Source organism: Astyanax mexicanus, chromosome 4 (genome assembly GCF_023375975.1).
Source record: "Astyanax mexicanus isolate ESR-SI-001 chromosome 4, AstMex3_surface, whole genome shotgun sequence".
Lineage (NCBI taxonomy): Eukaryota > Metazoa > Chordata > Actinopteri > Characiformes > Acestrorhamphidae > Astyanax > Astyanax mexicanus.
The window spans coordinates 14,377,307-14,394,746 of NC_064411.1; the positions used below are offsets into that span (position 1 = coordinate 14,377,307).

General features: G+C 36.8%; 4 protein-coding genes across 6 annotated transcripts in view; 2 read left to right on the forward strand and 2 right to left on the reverse strand.

Moving 5' to 3' along the window:
• The window catches only part of LOC125801106 (NACHT, LRR and PYD domains-containing protein 14-like), a 58,007-nt gene extending 56,009 nt beyond the window's left edge, over positions 1-1,998 (forward strand). For all 3 annotated transcript variants that reach the window (XM_049477120.1, XM_049477122.1, XM_049477121.1), the window contains 2 exons: positions 537-583; positions 1,183-1,998. In XM_049477120.1, coding sequence (XP_049333077.1) covers positions 537-583; positions 1,183-1,754 — 619 coding nt within the window. In that variant the 3' untranslated portion in view covers positions 1,755-1,998. The remainder of the gene's footprint in view (positions 1-536; positions 584-1,182) is intronic.
• The window catches only part of LOC125801169 (zinc finger protein 585A-like), a 418,011-nt gene that overhangs the window by 205,827 nt on the left and 194,744 nt on the right, over positions 1-17,440 (reverse strand). The window lies entirely within an intron of this gene.
• Positions 1-17,440, reverse strand: part of LOC125801216 (uncharacterized) — a 201,941-nt gene that overhangs the window by 113,251 nt on the left and 71,250 nt on the right. The window lies entirely within an intron of this gene.
• LOC125801384 (G2/M phase-specific E3 ubiquitin-protein ligase-like) lies at positions 12,988-17,277 on the forward strand. Its single transcript, XM_049478015.1, has 8 exons — positions 12,988-13,689; positions 13,811-14,016; positions 14,355-14,451; positions 14,554-14,716; positions 14,811-14,914; positions 15,724-15,778; positions 15,872-15,992; positions 16,646-17,277. Exons 1-8 carry the CDS (start codon positions 13,634-13,636, stop codon positions 16,780-16,782), a joined length of 939 nt encoding a protein of 312 aa, XP_049333972.1. The 5' UTR covers positions 12,988-13,633; the 3' UTR covers positions 16,783-17,277.

Below are 17,440 nucleotides of genomic sequence, written 5' to 3' on the forward strand. Positions count from 1 at the left end.
CCACAAGAAGCCATTTTATCTTATCTAGGAGACCATTTTCACCCAGTTTCTTTCTTATTATTGAATCATTAACACTGATCTTAACTGAGGCGAGTGAGACCTGCAGTTCTTTAAAGGTTGTTCTGGTTTCTTCCTGGATGAGTTGTTCATGCCCTTTTGGAGTAATTTCTGTAGCTCAGTCACTCCTGGGAACTTTAACCACTGTGCCATGTTTTCTCAATTTGTGAATAAAAGCTCTAATAAAAAAATGATACTACATGTTGTGCATATAAAGCAGAATAAGATACGGCAAGTATTAAAACTTTATACATGCAGACAAAAATATATTTAGAGAAGTAAGAGTTAATCTTCCTTAATCTTCCGTTTTTAATCTGATTTTATGCAGTGTGCATTGCAGTTCCGTACTTTACCACATTAAGTCACTAATATCCGCTCTCTCAAATGTTCGCTCGTTTTCACGGAAAGTATTTATTTATAAATCAGTCTCTAAAAATCGCACGCTGTGCTGATCTGTGTCTGTGTGTGTGTGTGTTTAGATTGGAACACGGAGGGAAGATCAGAATGAAACCTGGATTAAAAAAATGTAAGCTCTCTCTCTCTCTCATACACACACACACACACACACACAAACACACAATACATACAAACACTACACACACACAAACATACACTACACTACACACACACACACTACATACAACACTACACACACACACACTACATACACACACTACACACCCCAATACACATACACTATATACACCCAATACAAACACAATAAACACACACACACTAAACACACCACTACACACACGTGTGCACACACAATACACACACAATTCACACCCAAATACACATACACTACATACACAATACAAACACACACAAACACACTACATACACACAAACAGTACACAGACATTAAATATAATAGTACACACACTACATAAAACACTACACACAAACATTAAATGTAACACTACACACTAAATATAACACTGCACACACACTAAATATAACACACTACACACAATGAATATAACACTACACACACTATAACACTACACATACACACACTAAATATAACAATACACACACACACTAAACATAACACTACACACACACATTACATATATCACTACACACACTCTAAATACACTCTGTGTGTGTTGTTGTGTTCAGATGTCTGTGATTTCACTCTGGATCTGAACACAGTGCAGCGTAATCTCTCTCTGAGTAAGAAGAACAGGAGGGTGGAGTGGGGAGAGGAGCTGCAGTCGTATCCTGATCATCCAGAGAGATTTGATGGGTGGTGGCAGGTTCTGAGTAGAGAGAGACTTACTGGTGTTACTGGACGCTGTTACTGGGAGGCTGAGTGGAGCGGAGGAGGAGTTGATATAGCTCTGAGTTATAAAACCATCAGCAGGAAAGGAAGACGATTAGGATCAGACTGTGGGTTTGGAGGGAATGTAAACTCCTGGAGTCTGTTCTGCTCTGACAACAGTTACTATGTTCATCACAATAATAACAGAACTGATCTCTCAACTCGTACCTCCGGCTGTAGGAGAGTAGGAGTGTATGTGGACTGTCCCTCCGGCACTCTGTCCTTCTACAGAGTCTCCTCTGATACACCCTCACCCTCACACACTCTCACACACTTACATACATTCTACACCACCTTCACTCAACCCCTCTATGCAGGGATTAGGCTTCATGGTCCTGGCTCCTCAGTGCGTCTGTGTAAGATAGATTAACCCTGTGTGTAACAGAGATTCGATGTGTGTGTGTGTGTGTGTGTGTGTGTGTGTAGGAGGGAGAATGTGTATATAAATATATGTATGTAAATATTTTATATAGAAGATTTTGTATTTTTTTTCCAGAACCTTTGTCTTAATTAATGTTCTCTTTATTCACTACTGTTATTATTGTTAATTATTGTTTTATTTTATTGTAATATAGGTTCATATTAATAAAGCTAAATAAATGAAGAAAGGTGAAGAGGAGTCTTATGATTTTTTGTGTGTTTTGCTTTGTGTGGGTCGAGCTTGGTGGTGTAATACACATTTCTGTTTTTTGCTGCAGTACAGTCCACTGAAGTCGTGCATGATTCTGTAGTCCTAGTACGGCTTCCGTGTCTAAGCATTTTTTCCTCTATGAGGAAAATGAATGAGCTTTTTAAAAACTGTCCTCTATCACATTCTGTAGTGAATAAATATGTTCAAAAACCTGTTGTCATGGTGAGCACAGAATGTACAGATTTATTTATTATATTATTTATATATATATTTATTACCGTTTATTAAAAATAAACAGAGGTATAACGTTTGTCAATACAGAAAAGAAGGTAATCACCGTTAACAGGAGCCATGTCGAAAAAAAACATACCATAACCATGAAACAGTCCAGAGTTCATACACGAGATATCCAGCAGCAGAGATAATCCAAAAAGGCAGAAGTGATACACAGTCCAAGTCAAACACAGAAAAATCCAATATAAGAGCCAAAGGCAAAAATCGGCGTCGAGAAAAACAAAAGCAAGGTCATACACAAAAATAGCAGAGACAAGAAATCAGAAACGCTTTGTAATGAGGAAGAACCAACAATACGCGGAACAGGTGTGTGTGTGGTGTGCTCTTGTATAGTGCTTGTAATCAGTATTCCGGACTTCCTGGAGAAAACAGGTGAGGTGTCGTGATCAGGTGTGTGTGTGATGTCAGCGGGCGGTGCGTTCTGGGTAGTGTAGTTGTTGAGAGCCTCTGTTAGAGCTGGGTGTGGAAGGAACAGAGGAGCTAAAAGCACCAGACGTGACACCTGTACGTTTTATTCTGTGTACAATTATCTCCTTAACATCACTGGATCCACTGAATTACGAGATTGTTAAAGAGTCGTAATGAGAATGAAGAAGAATGAGATTTTTTTTTCTCTAAAAATTAGAGAAGTTAGCTTTAAGCTAATGCTACAGCACAGCTGCAGAGATCGGCAGGGGACTCTTTTCGGCGCGACACCAGCGAACTCCAGCCGTACGTTTACAGCATATTTACACACAGCTGATCCAACTAATGAACTAACTGCCCTCATTGAGGAGAGCTGAGAGTGTTACAGCAGGAAATCAATAACCCAGCAGCACAGAATTACCCTATAACCAACTTTAAAGGCTATAACACGTTTTACCATTTACTCTCTTTATTATGCAGTGAAATAAATTAGAGATGTTTTGCTTCTGGCTCGTTGTTACAATTTGTCCTTATAACAGGTTTCAGTGGGGGAAAAAAAAACACATTACATCTTATTACGTTAAATATTTTAGACTCTATGGTTCTTTAGTTAGCTAAGTTAGCTCTGTGGTTCTGCAGTAACTCTGTCCTTCTAGTTTTCCTGCTGTATCACTCAGATCGTCTCAGCGAGGGCAGATAGTTAATTGATTAGTTAGTTGTTAGTTCATTATTTGGATCAGCTGTGCTGTAATTAGTCTAAATAAATGACCGTAATTAACTACTAAACACCGCGGGAAAGCGCTGCTCCTGAACTGAGCCACTAAGCAGCTAAAGGTCATTTTCTCTTATTATCTACCGTTTTAAAGCTCTTACACAGGCTACACTGCTCAACATCACCAGACTGAAAGTGTTTTCACCTGTTTAGCATTTTTTAAATTACTGCCCTTAAACGATCCTGAATTTCAGAGGATCTAGTGATATTTAGGAGGTAAATGTACACAGAGTAAAACATACAGCTTTCTGAACATATTTATTTACCACAGAATGTGAAAGAGGCCGGTTTTTGAAAAGCCCATTCAAATTCCTCATTCACTTAAACCACTTAGACACGGAACCCCAAATATGGGCATAAACAACATGGCGCCGACTACAAAATGACCACACAACTTTAGTGGTCTATTATAAAGCTCCTCTCCATGAAGCTCAGCCTCATCCGGGTTGTGTAGAGCCCCGCCCCCTCCCCCGCTACATCACATTATACCACATCAGTGCTAGAGGGAGCCTGCGAGGGAGTTCTCAATGCATGGAGCTGAATGGAGCTATTTAAAACACTGTATAACTACTTCTCTGGGTTTTTCCTTTAATTTGGAAAATAATATTTAAAAATAATTAGGAAAATTAAATCTGCATCTCCACAAAAGTTGTTTTCAGCAGAGGGAAGCATGAAGTGCTGTAAGATTTTGGGGGAAAACAAAACTGCACTAACTTTAGACTTGATAATAAAACACAGTGGATCAACACCAGCATATGATCAGCATGTCTCTCCAAACCATCACTGATCATCAGTAAATTTTACATTTCATTTTTAAATCAAGGGACAGAGTCTGGAGGAAGAGTGGAGAGACACACAGTCCAAGCTGCTCGAGGTCTAGTGTGAAGTTTCCACCAATCAGTGATGGTTTGGAGAGACATGTCATCTGCTGGTGTTGATCCACTGTGTTTTATTATCAAGTCTAAAGTCAGTGCAGTTTTTTTTCCCACAAAATCTTAAAGCACTTTAGTGCTTCCCTCAGCTGACAGCTTTTATGGAGATGCAGATTTGATTTTCCAGAAGGACTTAGGAAACTGCCCACACAGCCAAAAGTACCAATTGGTCTTATACAATATTCTAATTTTCTGAAGACAAAATCATAAAATGAATAAACACTTAAAATAGACCACTCCGTGTGTAATACAGCTATATAATATATGAGTTTCATATTTTTAACTGAATTACTGAAATAAAGGGACTTTTCAAAGATATAAATTTTTTTTGAGATGGCCCTGTAGCAGCGCCATTAATGGAAGCAGTTAGAGTTCATGTAAGCTTGGATGTAATCTGTAGTGGAGAGTAAGATGGATGATGATCCAGCTGGTCTGTGGTGGGTGATGGATGGAGAAGAGCTGACTTCAGTCTGGCCGGACAGGAGACACGAGAGCCTGAAGGTCCAACATCCATCGGCATCGGGTCAAACAGGTGGGCAGCAACTCGGAGGAAGCCAGAGAGATGGAATTAGTTTTAACTGGATTTATGTAAAACAGAGAGTATAAAACAGTATCAGAGTGTGGCTAATGACTCCGGCAGATCTGAATAAAACAGCATAACTAAAGGAGGCTCCCTGAAACGCCGGCATCCACCCACTTCACAGTCCACAAACCTGAGTGACCGTGTGCAGTGGGAGAACAACAGCACCAGCATCTCAGTTTACCCACAATTCCCTCTGTCCATGAACCCCTGAATCATTAATTACCAAAAGCTAAACTAAACAAGTAAGTTTTTAGTTTAGACTTAAAGATTGAGACTTTGTCTGAGTCCCGAACATATTCGGGGAGATTATTCCAGATTTGGGGAACTTTATAAGAGAAAGCTCTTCCTCCTGCAGAGCTCCTCTGAATTTTAGGAACTCCTAAGAATCCAGCACCCTGGGATCTAAGTAATCGCGTTGGTTCATAATAGGAGATGAGGTCTCGTAAATACTCAAATGATGAGCCCATGTAGGGCTTTATACGTTAACAGGAGAATTTTATAGTCTATGCGGAATTTGACTGGAAGCCAGTGCAGTTCTGATAAGGACTGGACTTATATGGTCAAATTTTCTAGTCTTGAGGTAATGAAGGCATGTACTAATTTTTTTACATCATGCAGGGATAGGCATTTCTTAGCTTGGCAATGTTACGGAGGTGTAGTAACATTAGATATGTGTTTATCAAATGCTAGATCTGAATCTATAATAACTCCAAGGTTTTTAGCTGCTGAACCAGGTGTGACGGAGAAGTTGGCCAGATTTAGCATTAAGTCTGATCATTTATTTCTCGCAGCTATGGGGCCTAATAGGAGAACTTCTGTTTTATCACTATTTAATAGGAGGAAGTTGTGCGACATCCACAATTTCACATCTTTTACACAATCCTCGATTTTCTTTAATCTCACCCTGTCATCAGGTTTGGCTGATATGAAGAGCTGCATGTTATCCGCATAACTATGAAAATTTATGTCAAGTTTTCTAATAACTTTGCCCAGTAGGAGCATATATAATGTAAATAATAACAGTCCTAATATAGAGCCTTGTGGAATTCCATATCTTACCTTAGTATAACTGGAAGACATATCATTTATCCTCACAAACTGATAACGATCAGTTAAGGTTGATTTGAACCATGATAAGGCAGTTCCAGTTACACCGACCATGTTCTCTAATCTTTCTAAAAGGATAGTATGATCTAGTGTATCAAAGGCTGTGCTCAGATCGAGAAGTACCAGTAGGGAAACACAGCCTTGGTCGGCGGCAATAAGTAGATTGTTTGTTATTTTATCTAAAGCTGTCTCAGTGCTATGATGAGGCCTAAATCCAGATTGAAATTTTTCATAGATCTGGTTTCTTTGTAGGTAAGAGCAAAGTTGTTGGGCTACAGCTTTTTTTTTAATCTTAGAAATAAACGGTAAGTTTGAAATAGACAGACCCAAAGACTTTGGGTACATGGCCTAGGGTGAGCGATGAGTTTACTATCATTAAAAGCGGTTTAATTATATCTGGCAGTACCTGGTTTAGTAATTTTGTGGGAACTGCATCAAGTGTGCAGGTTGGCCTGTTTGATGAGGAGATCATTTTCTTTAGTTCTAGCTGTGGAAGTGGGTTAAATACTTCCAATTGCATTTTTCAAATTAGCAGAGACCAATAGAGTTTGAGTGTGCTGAAAAAACCTCTACACCTCCGCGGCTGATCAACGTCAGGAAAACTTTACGTAAGTATTGTTAATTGGCTCAGTGATGTTTAAAAGTATGTTAAATGTCTTCTTGCATTAATGTTGAACATTTCTTATATTAGGTTTTGAAGAAAACTTTGATGTTCAAGTACATCAAGACTCCCGTATCGAGGTGACAGAAGTACCATTTGGTGTGAAGCCTCTGCCAGTCGATGCTGCAGACCAGCTGCTGACGGTGAAGAATGTGCTGAAACTCCAAGGTCAACAAAAAGTATGTTTTTTTTAAATAAACATAAATAACAGTGCTTTACAGAGTCATTACAGAAACATAGGACACTATTTTAGTGATTTTTAGGCGAGTCGTCAACCGCGAGCCGTGCAGCTTAATTTATGGTGTTTTAGTGGGTTGTATTTTACACCCTGCACAAGGCTCATTGCTATCTTACACCTTGCAACAGTCTATTTTACTCCTTGTGCCTGCATCTTTTTGTAAATATATCTATGTTTATGAGCGTGAAGTAGAGGTCTGTGGGACTGCTTTTTTTAAACCCGCTCCCGCGTGTTTTAGTCCCGTTACAGCCTGCTCTCCCAAAAATCACTTGTAATTCGTGCCAGATATAATTCTTAATCTGAATTAAATTAATTACATTTAGTGCTTGACATTTACATATGTATTTATTAAAATAGCAATATAGCCTGGATAAGATTCTTCCCACAGTGTAAACACATGTCAGGTGAATTGGAGATGCTGAAATTGTCCCCGTCGTGTTTGTCAGGTAAAGTGCTAACTTTTTTTTTGTTGCATCTTTCAGTCATGCGACCGTCATACTCATGAAGTTCTTTTAAAATTATATATAATTAAATATTCTCGGTGCTGAATGCATTAATTACGATTTGAGCATTGATTGCAGCCGGAGCAAGAATCTTGTAGTAGATAAAAATTTAGGCCTGTACACTGGATGAAGGGATTAATTCAGGAAAATAAAAATGTAAAATTTTATTTAATTAAATAACAGAATAAATTCATTATTATTGTTATTGTTAATATTATTATGATTAATCTCACAGATTGATTAGTTGTTTTTCTTCTGTTCCTTATGCTTGGATTGATTCAACTCCAGCTCCCGCCAATAACATCTTAATTCTGTACTGTGCCTAAAGATATTCTGACTGTCCGCGAGTGCAGACCTCTAGTGTAAAGGTAAATTTCTATGCATAAATCACTAAAAGTCAGACTTTATTGCACAGCGCAAACACCCCCACTTATTACAAACATAAACAATAAAATAACATTGCTGTTCCCATAAATGACCTGCTCACGCACCTGATTAGGCCAGGTTTCTCTGCTGAAATGCTCCAGTGCGTTCAGCACTGAACCCTTTAAATGGCAATGCACCAAAGTCCGAGCGCACCAGGCTCTCAAAGGGAAAGTTAAACACTGATTCATTTTATTACATTTTAAGTTCAAATTAATTAAAATAATTAGTACATACATTTTGCTTGTATAAATAGACTGTTTACGGGTGTAAGATAGCAATTGCTGGCTTGAAACAGCAAAAAGCATGTACTAATTATTTTAATTAATCATGGGTGGAATAGACTAAACCAATCAGTGTGTTAATTATCATTTCTTTTAAGAGTAAGGTGTGCTCTAACTTTGGAGGTGTGCAGGTGCACGAGCAGGTCATATACAAAAAACACAATGATATTTTATTGTATTTCTGTTTATTGTTGAGCACAAGTAGCTAAGATAGGTACGGACTGTTGTCAGGGTTTAAATCGGTCAGTGGCTCACCTGTATTTTCTGCTGTTAAGATAGCAACATGCCAGATTTTACCTGAACACACCTCCCTTCCAGACCACCACACCCAAACTCTGACACTATTTTAACGATGTTGGTGCAACGTTGCAATTTGTGCAGGATTTATCATAGGGCCACATGGGTCAGAAATCACCCTCATTAATTTCCCAGATTAATTCATGTTGGCTGATTTTTTTTCTTTGTTTTCTCTCTTTCATGATTGAATATTACAAGGATATTACTTCAGTAGTGAGTGAGGGCAAATACTTAATTCATATTTGCAAACTGTTTCTCATTTTGCACACAATCATACTGTGAGAATTTCAGGTTTACTAAATAGGTGGAACCAAACCCAGACACCACAGATGAAGAGGGAGTTTCAACCAATCATCTTTAACATAATGTTAAACAGTTACATGTGATTATTATTATCTAGCTAGCTGTTCACATATTCTATTATATTTGGCCTGTAGTCTACTGTAGTTATTAACTATTTTAATTAAAGCTGCATTAGCTAAATTCATTGGCAGGTTATTTAGCAAAAATGTTGCTAACTAAAATCGAATGTCAACAGCTAGCTAGCTAATAATAATTACCTGTAACTCTCTGACAGTTAATGTGCTCACTTAAACCTAAGTAACCTAAACCTATTCAAATATTATGTACAGTTATTTTATATACCGAATATATAAAAGATATAGAATAATATAAAAAAGTAGAACTATGTTGGAACTATTGAGAAAATACTTCACAATGGGAGCTGTAAAATGCATGTGTCTGATCCATGTGTGTAAGCCTGATGGATCATTTATTAACAAACAAAAAAGAGAAATAAAAATGAAGATATTTACTGCATTCTTGGAATAGAACATTATTAATGATGAACTTGTTCCAAAGATATATCAAAGAAACATGGTTCAGTCGGATCACTTTTGACATACATTGTACATAAAATGATTAACAAGACACATGTAAACTTTACCCTATCGCTCTGTGAACTAATTTTTGATTTCCATTTGTTACAGTGCATGTTTTTATTTAATTTTTTTTAAATACTGAAGTTGCTTTATTGCTTACGCCACAGGGCTAGTGTTGTTTGAGGACCAGCTGATGCAGGTTTGTCTAGAACATTTGTATCAGATAGGTTGTATCTCCACCCACAGCCAAGGTGGACTACACCGTGCACCTTTACAACTATACTCTTAAAACTACAACTTTAAAGGGTTCTAATGTGGAAAGAGTTAATGAATATAAGCACCTTGGCATATGGCTAGATGGCAAATTTACTTTTAAGCACCATATTAACAAGCTTTCGGGTAAGCTAAGGCAAAAACTCTGCTTCCTATATAGAAATAAATCATGCTTTCCAATGCACACAAGAAAAAAAGTTTTGTGGAAGCAACATTTTTATCTAAGCAACTACACTCAAACCACTAGATTTTGTATATCATGCGGCGCTAAGATTCATTACTGGTACACATCACTGTTCACTCTATAAAAAAGTTGGATGGTCTTGCTGTGCACCGGGAACACACTGGTTTATTTTCGTTTTAAAAGAACTTCCTCACCACATGCCATCCTTCAAAACATCTCACAAAAACGTATTAAAAATAACACAACCTACCAGACTCACTCCAGTAACTGGATCATCGAAAGTTTTAACTGAACTGGGAAAATCTGCTTTTCGTTACAGTGAACCAGCGAGCTGGAATTCACTACAGGAAACTCTAAAGCTCAGCTCGCTGGTGTCACTAAATCATTTTAAACTTCTAGTCTCTAACCACCTTCAAGGTGATCTTTATGATCTTTGGTATGTTTTCAGTATTTTTTGTTAACCTTTTAGTTTTTAATGCTGGTTTGTTTTAGCTATTTTTCTTTTTAGTTTCTTTATTTTCTTTTGTTATTTATCTATTCTTTCCCTTCTCTATGTTTGTAGAAACTAAATAAAATAATAGAAAATATAAAACACAATAAAAGGACCATCACACAGGTAAATAAAAATAGCCAGTAGTTTACTGAGTGTATCAAAACGGTAGGACAAAATAAGGCTTAGAATCGAGTGTCCTTTTTAGTACTTTTAACAAAAAATACATAAATAGCAGGCTTCAATCAACAATAGAGTTGTATCGTTCCAAGACAGAGCAGTTTAGTACCTTTTTTAGATGCAATAGTACAAATGTAGTGTGTAAATACCCATAAATAAATATAAGACATAAACAAAGTTATATTTTAAACATTACCCCAATTATTTAAATTACTATTAATTATTTAAATATACAATTATTTTAATGATTATTATTCTTCAGGCTTATGTTTCAGGATTAGATCTTATTTTAGAATTAGTATCTTAGATTTTAGCTGTAGGATTAAATTTTAGGTTAATATACTCCTTTTTTCTTACTATCAGAACTACACTGTCAGTTACATTTTTAAACCCTTAATCAGAAATAAAATACCATCTTAAATTAAATATGTGTGCCCACTCTAAAGAATACACTCATAAAGAACAGAATTATAGATGAAATGAACAGAACTAAACGGTGCAGGCCTGGTTCGTATGGAGCCAAATCAGGGACAAAAGTTTTGTCAATTTGAAAAAAAAAATTGAAACTGAAAGTTTAAGTATTATGCTTGAACTTTGAAAAATACAAAAATATATTCGAAATAAATATAAGTGTATTAAATAATTTTTCAGCTTGTATATAATTTTGATTCAATTCGAAAATAGTTTTAAACAATTTTAGTTTTTTAAATTTTCACTTTTTTGTGTATTTTGATATTTGAGATCTTCTATTTTTCAGGTGCAATTTTTTTTTCACAGTTTCGATTTTTTTTTTTTTCAGGGTTGAAATCTTTTTCTTTTACTTTCAGATCTCAGTTTTCAGGTTTCAGACTTTTGGCCCTAATTTTGCGTGTGGGCGTGGTATCATAGGAAAGGGGCGTGGTATACGGTTGAGGACCTACTCCGGAGGACCCTGTCAATGTGCCTGCGTGGATTATATATGTCTGTACGTTCTCCCTCGCGCGATGGCGTCCGCTCCTCCTGGACAGCCTGCTGGCTCCAGCACACAGGTAAGATATATTAGGTAACTTTAGTTATATTGAGCTGGTACTCTAGAAAAATGCCAAGTTAAAGTCGTGTATGTGAAATAGCGATATGTATTAAGGGAAAAGGCGTCTTGTGGCGGGGAAAGTTGCGAATTAAATTCAGGGCTAGCGTTATCTAGCATTAGCCTAGCATTAGCCTATGCTAGTAGCTACATAGCTAACTAGTTGGGGTAAATTTTACTCGTCAGTCGGGTTCAGCTCACTGTTCTGTATTGTAAGTGTATGGTCTTAGCTATTTGTCTTCGTGAACATCTGTGTTTTTGCCAGAAAGTCGACTATAATTCGACAGTGGCTGCAGCTGCGCAGAGCCTCATAAATGTGCTCACGCAGAACCTCTCTCATGGACAGCAAGAGCAAGGAAGAAGGCAGGAACAGAGCCAGTCTACTGTAGAGCAAGATATGGCCAGGTTTTAGATTTATTGCAGTTTTATTTTACATTTTCATTTAAAGGTCATTTGGTTAGGCCATTTTTCTTATGCATTTTACTTATGCTTAAACACGCTTTTTATATTATTTGTGCAGGTCTTTCCCTGGATTTTTTACAAAAAAAAAGTTACCTTGGAAAGAGAAAGATACAGAGTCTGAAGACGTATGGCCCAGCAAATACAAAAACCTGGAAATCTTTCAATTTCTATTCATACCTGTTAAACAGGAACTCTGAATTAACCCCAACGTCATCTGAGGAATTTGAATTTGCTCAGGCAGGACTTGGAAAAAGACATCTCACAATGTTAAAGGACATGAACCATGACGAGGTATTGAATACAAGAAAAAAAAAACACAATTTAAACATTTCACTAGGTCAGTCAGAATAACTGCTGTTTTTAAACATAGGATACAAGCTTGATCATTAATGGGCTCCCCACTACACCACTTGGTATTAAAGTTGGTAAAAACACTATTTGAGTAATTTTTGACCATTACCTGTCATTGCTTATAAAACTCACATTAATGAACTGCATGGGGAAATATGTGATTTTAGTGTACAGTGGCAAAGCAGTGCATTGTTGCATTTCAAGTGAAATTCTGCAGTTAACATTTGAATTTGGCTGGTGGGAAAATGCTTTGATGGTTAGATAGAACTGCAAAGTGCCAAGACTTGTGTCTAAAGGGGAAATTTGACTTATCTAGATTGCATGCATTGTGATCCCTATTTAGTATTTAGTAAGCTACAATATTGACTATAAAATATTATGCATTGTGGGAGTTTATAGAGCCCACATTCTAATTCCTCTTTATAATTAAAGTCAGCATTCTCAGTAGTGCCTTACAGTGTAAAACGTTCAGATGCTACGCACTTGTTTTCTCATATAACATGAAGCAGTAACTTTAATATAAACTTTGTTTATTTTGCTGGTGCTTAACAGAATTTTGTGAATCTTATTGTAACATTTTAGACATGTTCAAGTGAGGTCCAGATTGTTTCTGTGACAGCCCCCCCTGTGTTTTGTGACCCGGAAACAGCTGTTGAGGAGGTATGAAACTTCCATTTCTTCAAAATGAAAATAATATCAATGTTGATAATTAAGTCAGCTGTGCACATTGTAACACATAATTTCTCTGTGTTTTTAAAGATTTAGCAAAGGTCTAGTGGTAAAATTGTGACAGTATGTTGTGACTAGACTCTTATTGATGCTGATGCTGGCACATCTACTACTATTTAATTAAATTACTTGTCATTAAATCCTTAATTGTGTACATATGATTAGTGAGGATAAATTCAGTTTGGTATAAAAGCACAAATAATGTAAAATTTTAGGCCAGCCTGGGGTGCTATGGCAATGGTTATATACTTAATAAGATAATCCATTGTATTATGCTGTTCTATATTCCTATTAACCTTTTCTATCTCCATCAGAAGGTTCTGTGTCCTATATGTTTCATAGAATTCACACCACAGTTTCTCGAGGTCCATGCTAGCTCTTGTGGAGAAAGGTATCTAGTGTACTTTTGTGCAATTTTAAAGTACGTTCCCTAAAGTGCTTGTTTTTTCTGTTAGTAGTAGTGCACGCATCTCTTCTAATTTTGTAGAGAAAAAGATGACCTTATGATGGCTGAGAGAAGTGACATGAGCCAGGACAATGAAGGAGAGCAGATCAAAAGGTTATTACTGTTGTTTCAACATAAACCTCTACACCTGACCGTCCTCTTCATTCTGCAGTGCCTTGTGTTCAACATTAGTTAAATTGTTATGAGCTGGATTTAAAAAAGTTTTCTTGTACAGTGTTGATGACATTTTGGACACCATTTCTCGAAGAGTTGACCATGAAAAGCAGTTCCACATACAAATCTCAAGAACAAACATTCTGGAGAGAGGACTTCTGCAGTGGCAACGGCAAAAAAAAAATCTGCCGACTGCTGCTCTTAAAGTGACTTTTTTTGGGGAGGCAGGAGTGGACACGGGTGCTCTTAGAAAAGAATTTCTCACAGGTAAAACAAATTAGCATAAATGCCATTCCTTTGCAAACTTTACTAATCCACGTTTTATTTCTGTTTCTGGTGATTAGGGTAAAAAGGTCACTAACCCAACATGAAAGAAGTTGTCTTGCCTGTAATATATACCCTATTTGTGGTCAAAGTGTTATGCTGTTAATTATGTATTAGTTTATGTGTACTCAACGTGGGAAAAGTTTACAGAACCGTATTTATTTAAGATATTGCCATTATTATTGTTTTCTCATAAGCAGAAAAGAGAAACTAATTGGATGGTAATTTATTTTGTCTTATTGATTAGACATTGTAAATGCTGTTTGTATGTCTGTGTGTAGAAATGGTGGCAGGAATTGAGGATCGTTTCTTTGAGGGAACACAAAATAAGAAGAGCCCACGATACTCTCTGACCGACTTTGACAATGGCATGTACAGGTATGTTAATTTTGTATTTCCGTACTATGAATGTAAGGACAGTGTTTCTTTTTATTAAATGCTTTCTAACGTAATACATTCATGCTCAATTTGTGCAAATAGGACAGTTGGTGAAATTTTGGCTGTTAGTTTGGCACAAGGTGGCCCGGCCCCTACCTTTTTCAGCCCGTGGAGTTACTATTACCTTTGTAATGGGCAGATAAACCCGACGACCCTCAACAGTGATGCAGTTGCAGATGTTCACTTGCGAGGGCTAATTGACCAGGTATGACCTCCATCTGAAGGAAAAGTACATATGTCAAATGTAAATTTATGTTTACGTACAAATCTTTGGATGTGATGTTGAAATTATTTTTTAGGTGGAGAAGTCGACTGAGCATTCAATTGAAGACCTATCTGATGAAATCTTAAACTGTGGATATACAGGCACCATCTCCATTCAAAACAAGGAGTTAATCATTCGGTATGTTAGAACATGTATTTCTTTTTGTCCAGGTAACATAATTAAAGTTTGGATGTCCTCATCAGCTATGTGGACTACAGTTCCCTATACTTCATATTAATTGGTTTGTAGAATGTTATGAGTTTGGCAAGTTGCTTTGCCAGGTGTTGTGATGAATATTAGCTGTCTGATGGAATCCAACTCCCTGTGTCGCATGTGTGCCCCACAGCAGAACGAGCATAAAAGATTACCCTCAGATACCTTTTATTTCTGTTTATAAATAAATGAATTCCCAGTCTACGTGTGTTCATACTGCTGCGCGATGCACCTGCACGACAAGGGGAGTCGGCACATCTTTGCTCACTTTTCATGTTCTTTCTCATGAAAACGGGCATATCTGCGCCTTTTTTCCGTCCACATTGTTGAAAATGTGCTGAACAGTCTCGTGCTACGCTAGAACAGGGCACAGAAATTTGTGTCTGTGATGGCAAGAAAGGAGAACCATTAAAAGCTATATATACATGTTATCCTTCACAGTGCTACCACCGCCCCTTTTTTTTAAAAAGAGTTTTTTAGGTTTTTTTTTTTTTTTTTTGACATATAAATAACATTTCAGTAGTGTCAATTAGTTTTTCACAAAGTTAGTAATGTTTAAGTCAATCCCGATGCCTTTGGTCTCTCCCACATGAAAAGATATGGTTACACATGGTTGTGTAATTCAACAATGGTATCGACCAGTATGGAAAGTTTATGTATCGTATTGGAACTGATTTTTTTTTTTTTTATTGGTACTTCTCTAGTGTAAAACTTTTTTCTTTCTAATGTTGTAGTGCCGTTATACTCCACGCAGTGCTGAGGTTGCAGCCTATGCTAGTAAAAGTAAAGGTAAGCAAAACAAGAGTGACCATTTATTATGAATGCTTGCTATTTTATAATTAAAGCATGGTTATTTATATTTTGACAATTTTTTTTTTATAGGTCAGTGCAGAGTTTGTCATGGCATCCATTTGTCCTCAACTTAGTGATAAAGGGAGTACGAGACATCAGATTGAGCTGGAGCTTATCAACTTTCTTCAAGACTTCCTTTATGAAGCTGAAGGTATAGTTTTGCAAAACAAACATCAAATTTATATTCTATACACTTTGAAACCACTGACCAGCTGCCACATGTAGTACAGGTGCATCTCAATAAATTGAATAACACCCAATTAGCAACTCTGGAAGGAAGCGGGGTGAAGGCAAATCCAGTCTCTTTCTTATACTGGCATTCAGATAAAATCAACCGTGTTTAATATTACCATAAGTCTTGAGACTCGGCTCATGAAAATTGTGACGTGAACAATGTCAACTACCAACAGGAGAGCTAGGGGAAGCTGCAAGGCAAGAATATTTTGGTTGACTGTTTGCAAATAGCCTGTAGTCAATATATGATTCTTACTTTAATATGTACAGTATTTTAAACACAGGTAGCACTTTATTTTTTGTAATGCACTTTAAAGTCACTATATTTAAAGTTATTTATTTTGCACAACTTTGTCTTATTGTGCAGTGAATTTTGCAAGAATGATGTTGCATTAATTCTATATAAAACAAAGGCAAATATTGCTATACAAGGTGGTAGCATGAGAGAGCGTGTCAGACTTTAGCCTTAACTTTTAGTAGTCCTAGTGTATGGACAGCCTAAGACAGAGAATTTCTAGTTATTAACCTGAATTTGTAATGCTGAGCTAATAAAATGTGTTGTCTTTGTAGTTGAAGATCAGGGGCATGGAGAGGAAAAAGAGGGACCACACTCCATTACACCTGCCAGGTTTGCAGTGGGTTACAGGTCAAGGTCACATCCCCCTTCTTCCTTCAGAGAAGGACTTTGCTGTAACTGTCAAATTTAACCATGACTGCAATGCAGACTTTGGAATTCATAACATCTGTTACCCTGTTGTGTCAGCATGTGCCAAAAGAATTGTGCTACCTGTTAGACACATTAAGTCCTATGACCAATTCAAAAGCATTCTACTGGAGGCTTTTTATCTAGGCCAAGAATTTAACATTGTGTAATCAAATTAGGGCTGGGCAATATGGCCCCAAAATAATATCACGATATTTCATTGTATTTTTGTGATAACGATACTCTTGGTGATATGACAAAACATTGAATTAAACAAAATATATATTTCAAGAATACAGTACTGCAACAAAATGAATATATTCGGAAACAAAATTATCCAGAATGTCTAGTTACCAATAATGCACTCCATATATCCAGGATTGAAGTAAAAATTTTTACTGGACAGATATAATCTGACTCTAGTAGATATAGAATGGGAAATGAGGACAGTGTGAATTTTACTTTTGATACAAACAGTAAAAAAAGTAGTTCCCTGGATGTGATAATTAGGGGTGGGTGATATGGCTCCATATTTCAGGATATAATATCGTTCACAATATTGAAAAATGTTGACGATATCATTGCGTACAATGCGATATGGCACAGCCCTAAATCAAATGCCTCTATGTAAACTTAAAATGTTTAGTACCAACTGTTGTGTA

Coding starts and splice junctions, on each gene's coding strand:
- LOC125801384 (XM_049478015.1), top strand. CDS start 13,634: ATGATGGCTGAGAGAAGTGACATGAGCCAGGACAATGAAGGAGAGCAG. Junction 13,690..13,810: donor GAAGGAGAGCAGATCAAAAG/GTTATTACTGTT, acceptor TTTCTTGTACAG/TGTTGATGACATTTTGGACA. Junction 14,717..14,810: donor TGCGAGGGCTAATTGACCAG/GTATGACCTCCA, acceptor ATTATTTTTTAG/GTGGAGAAGTCGACTGAGCA.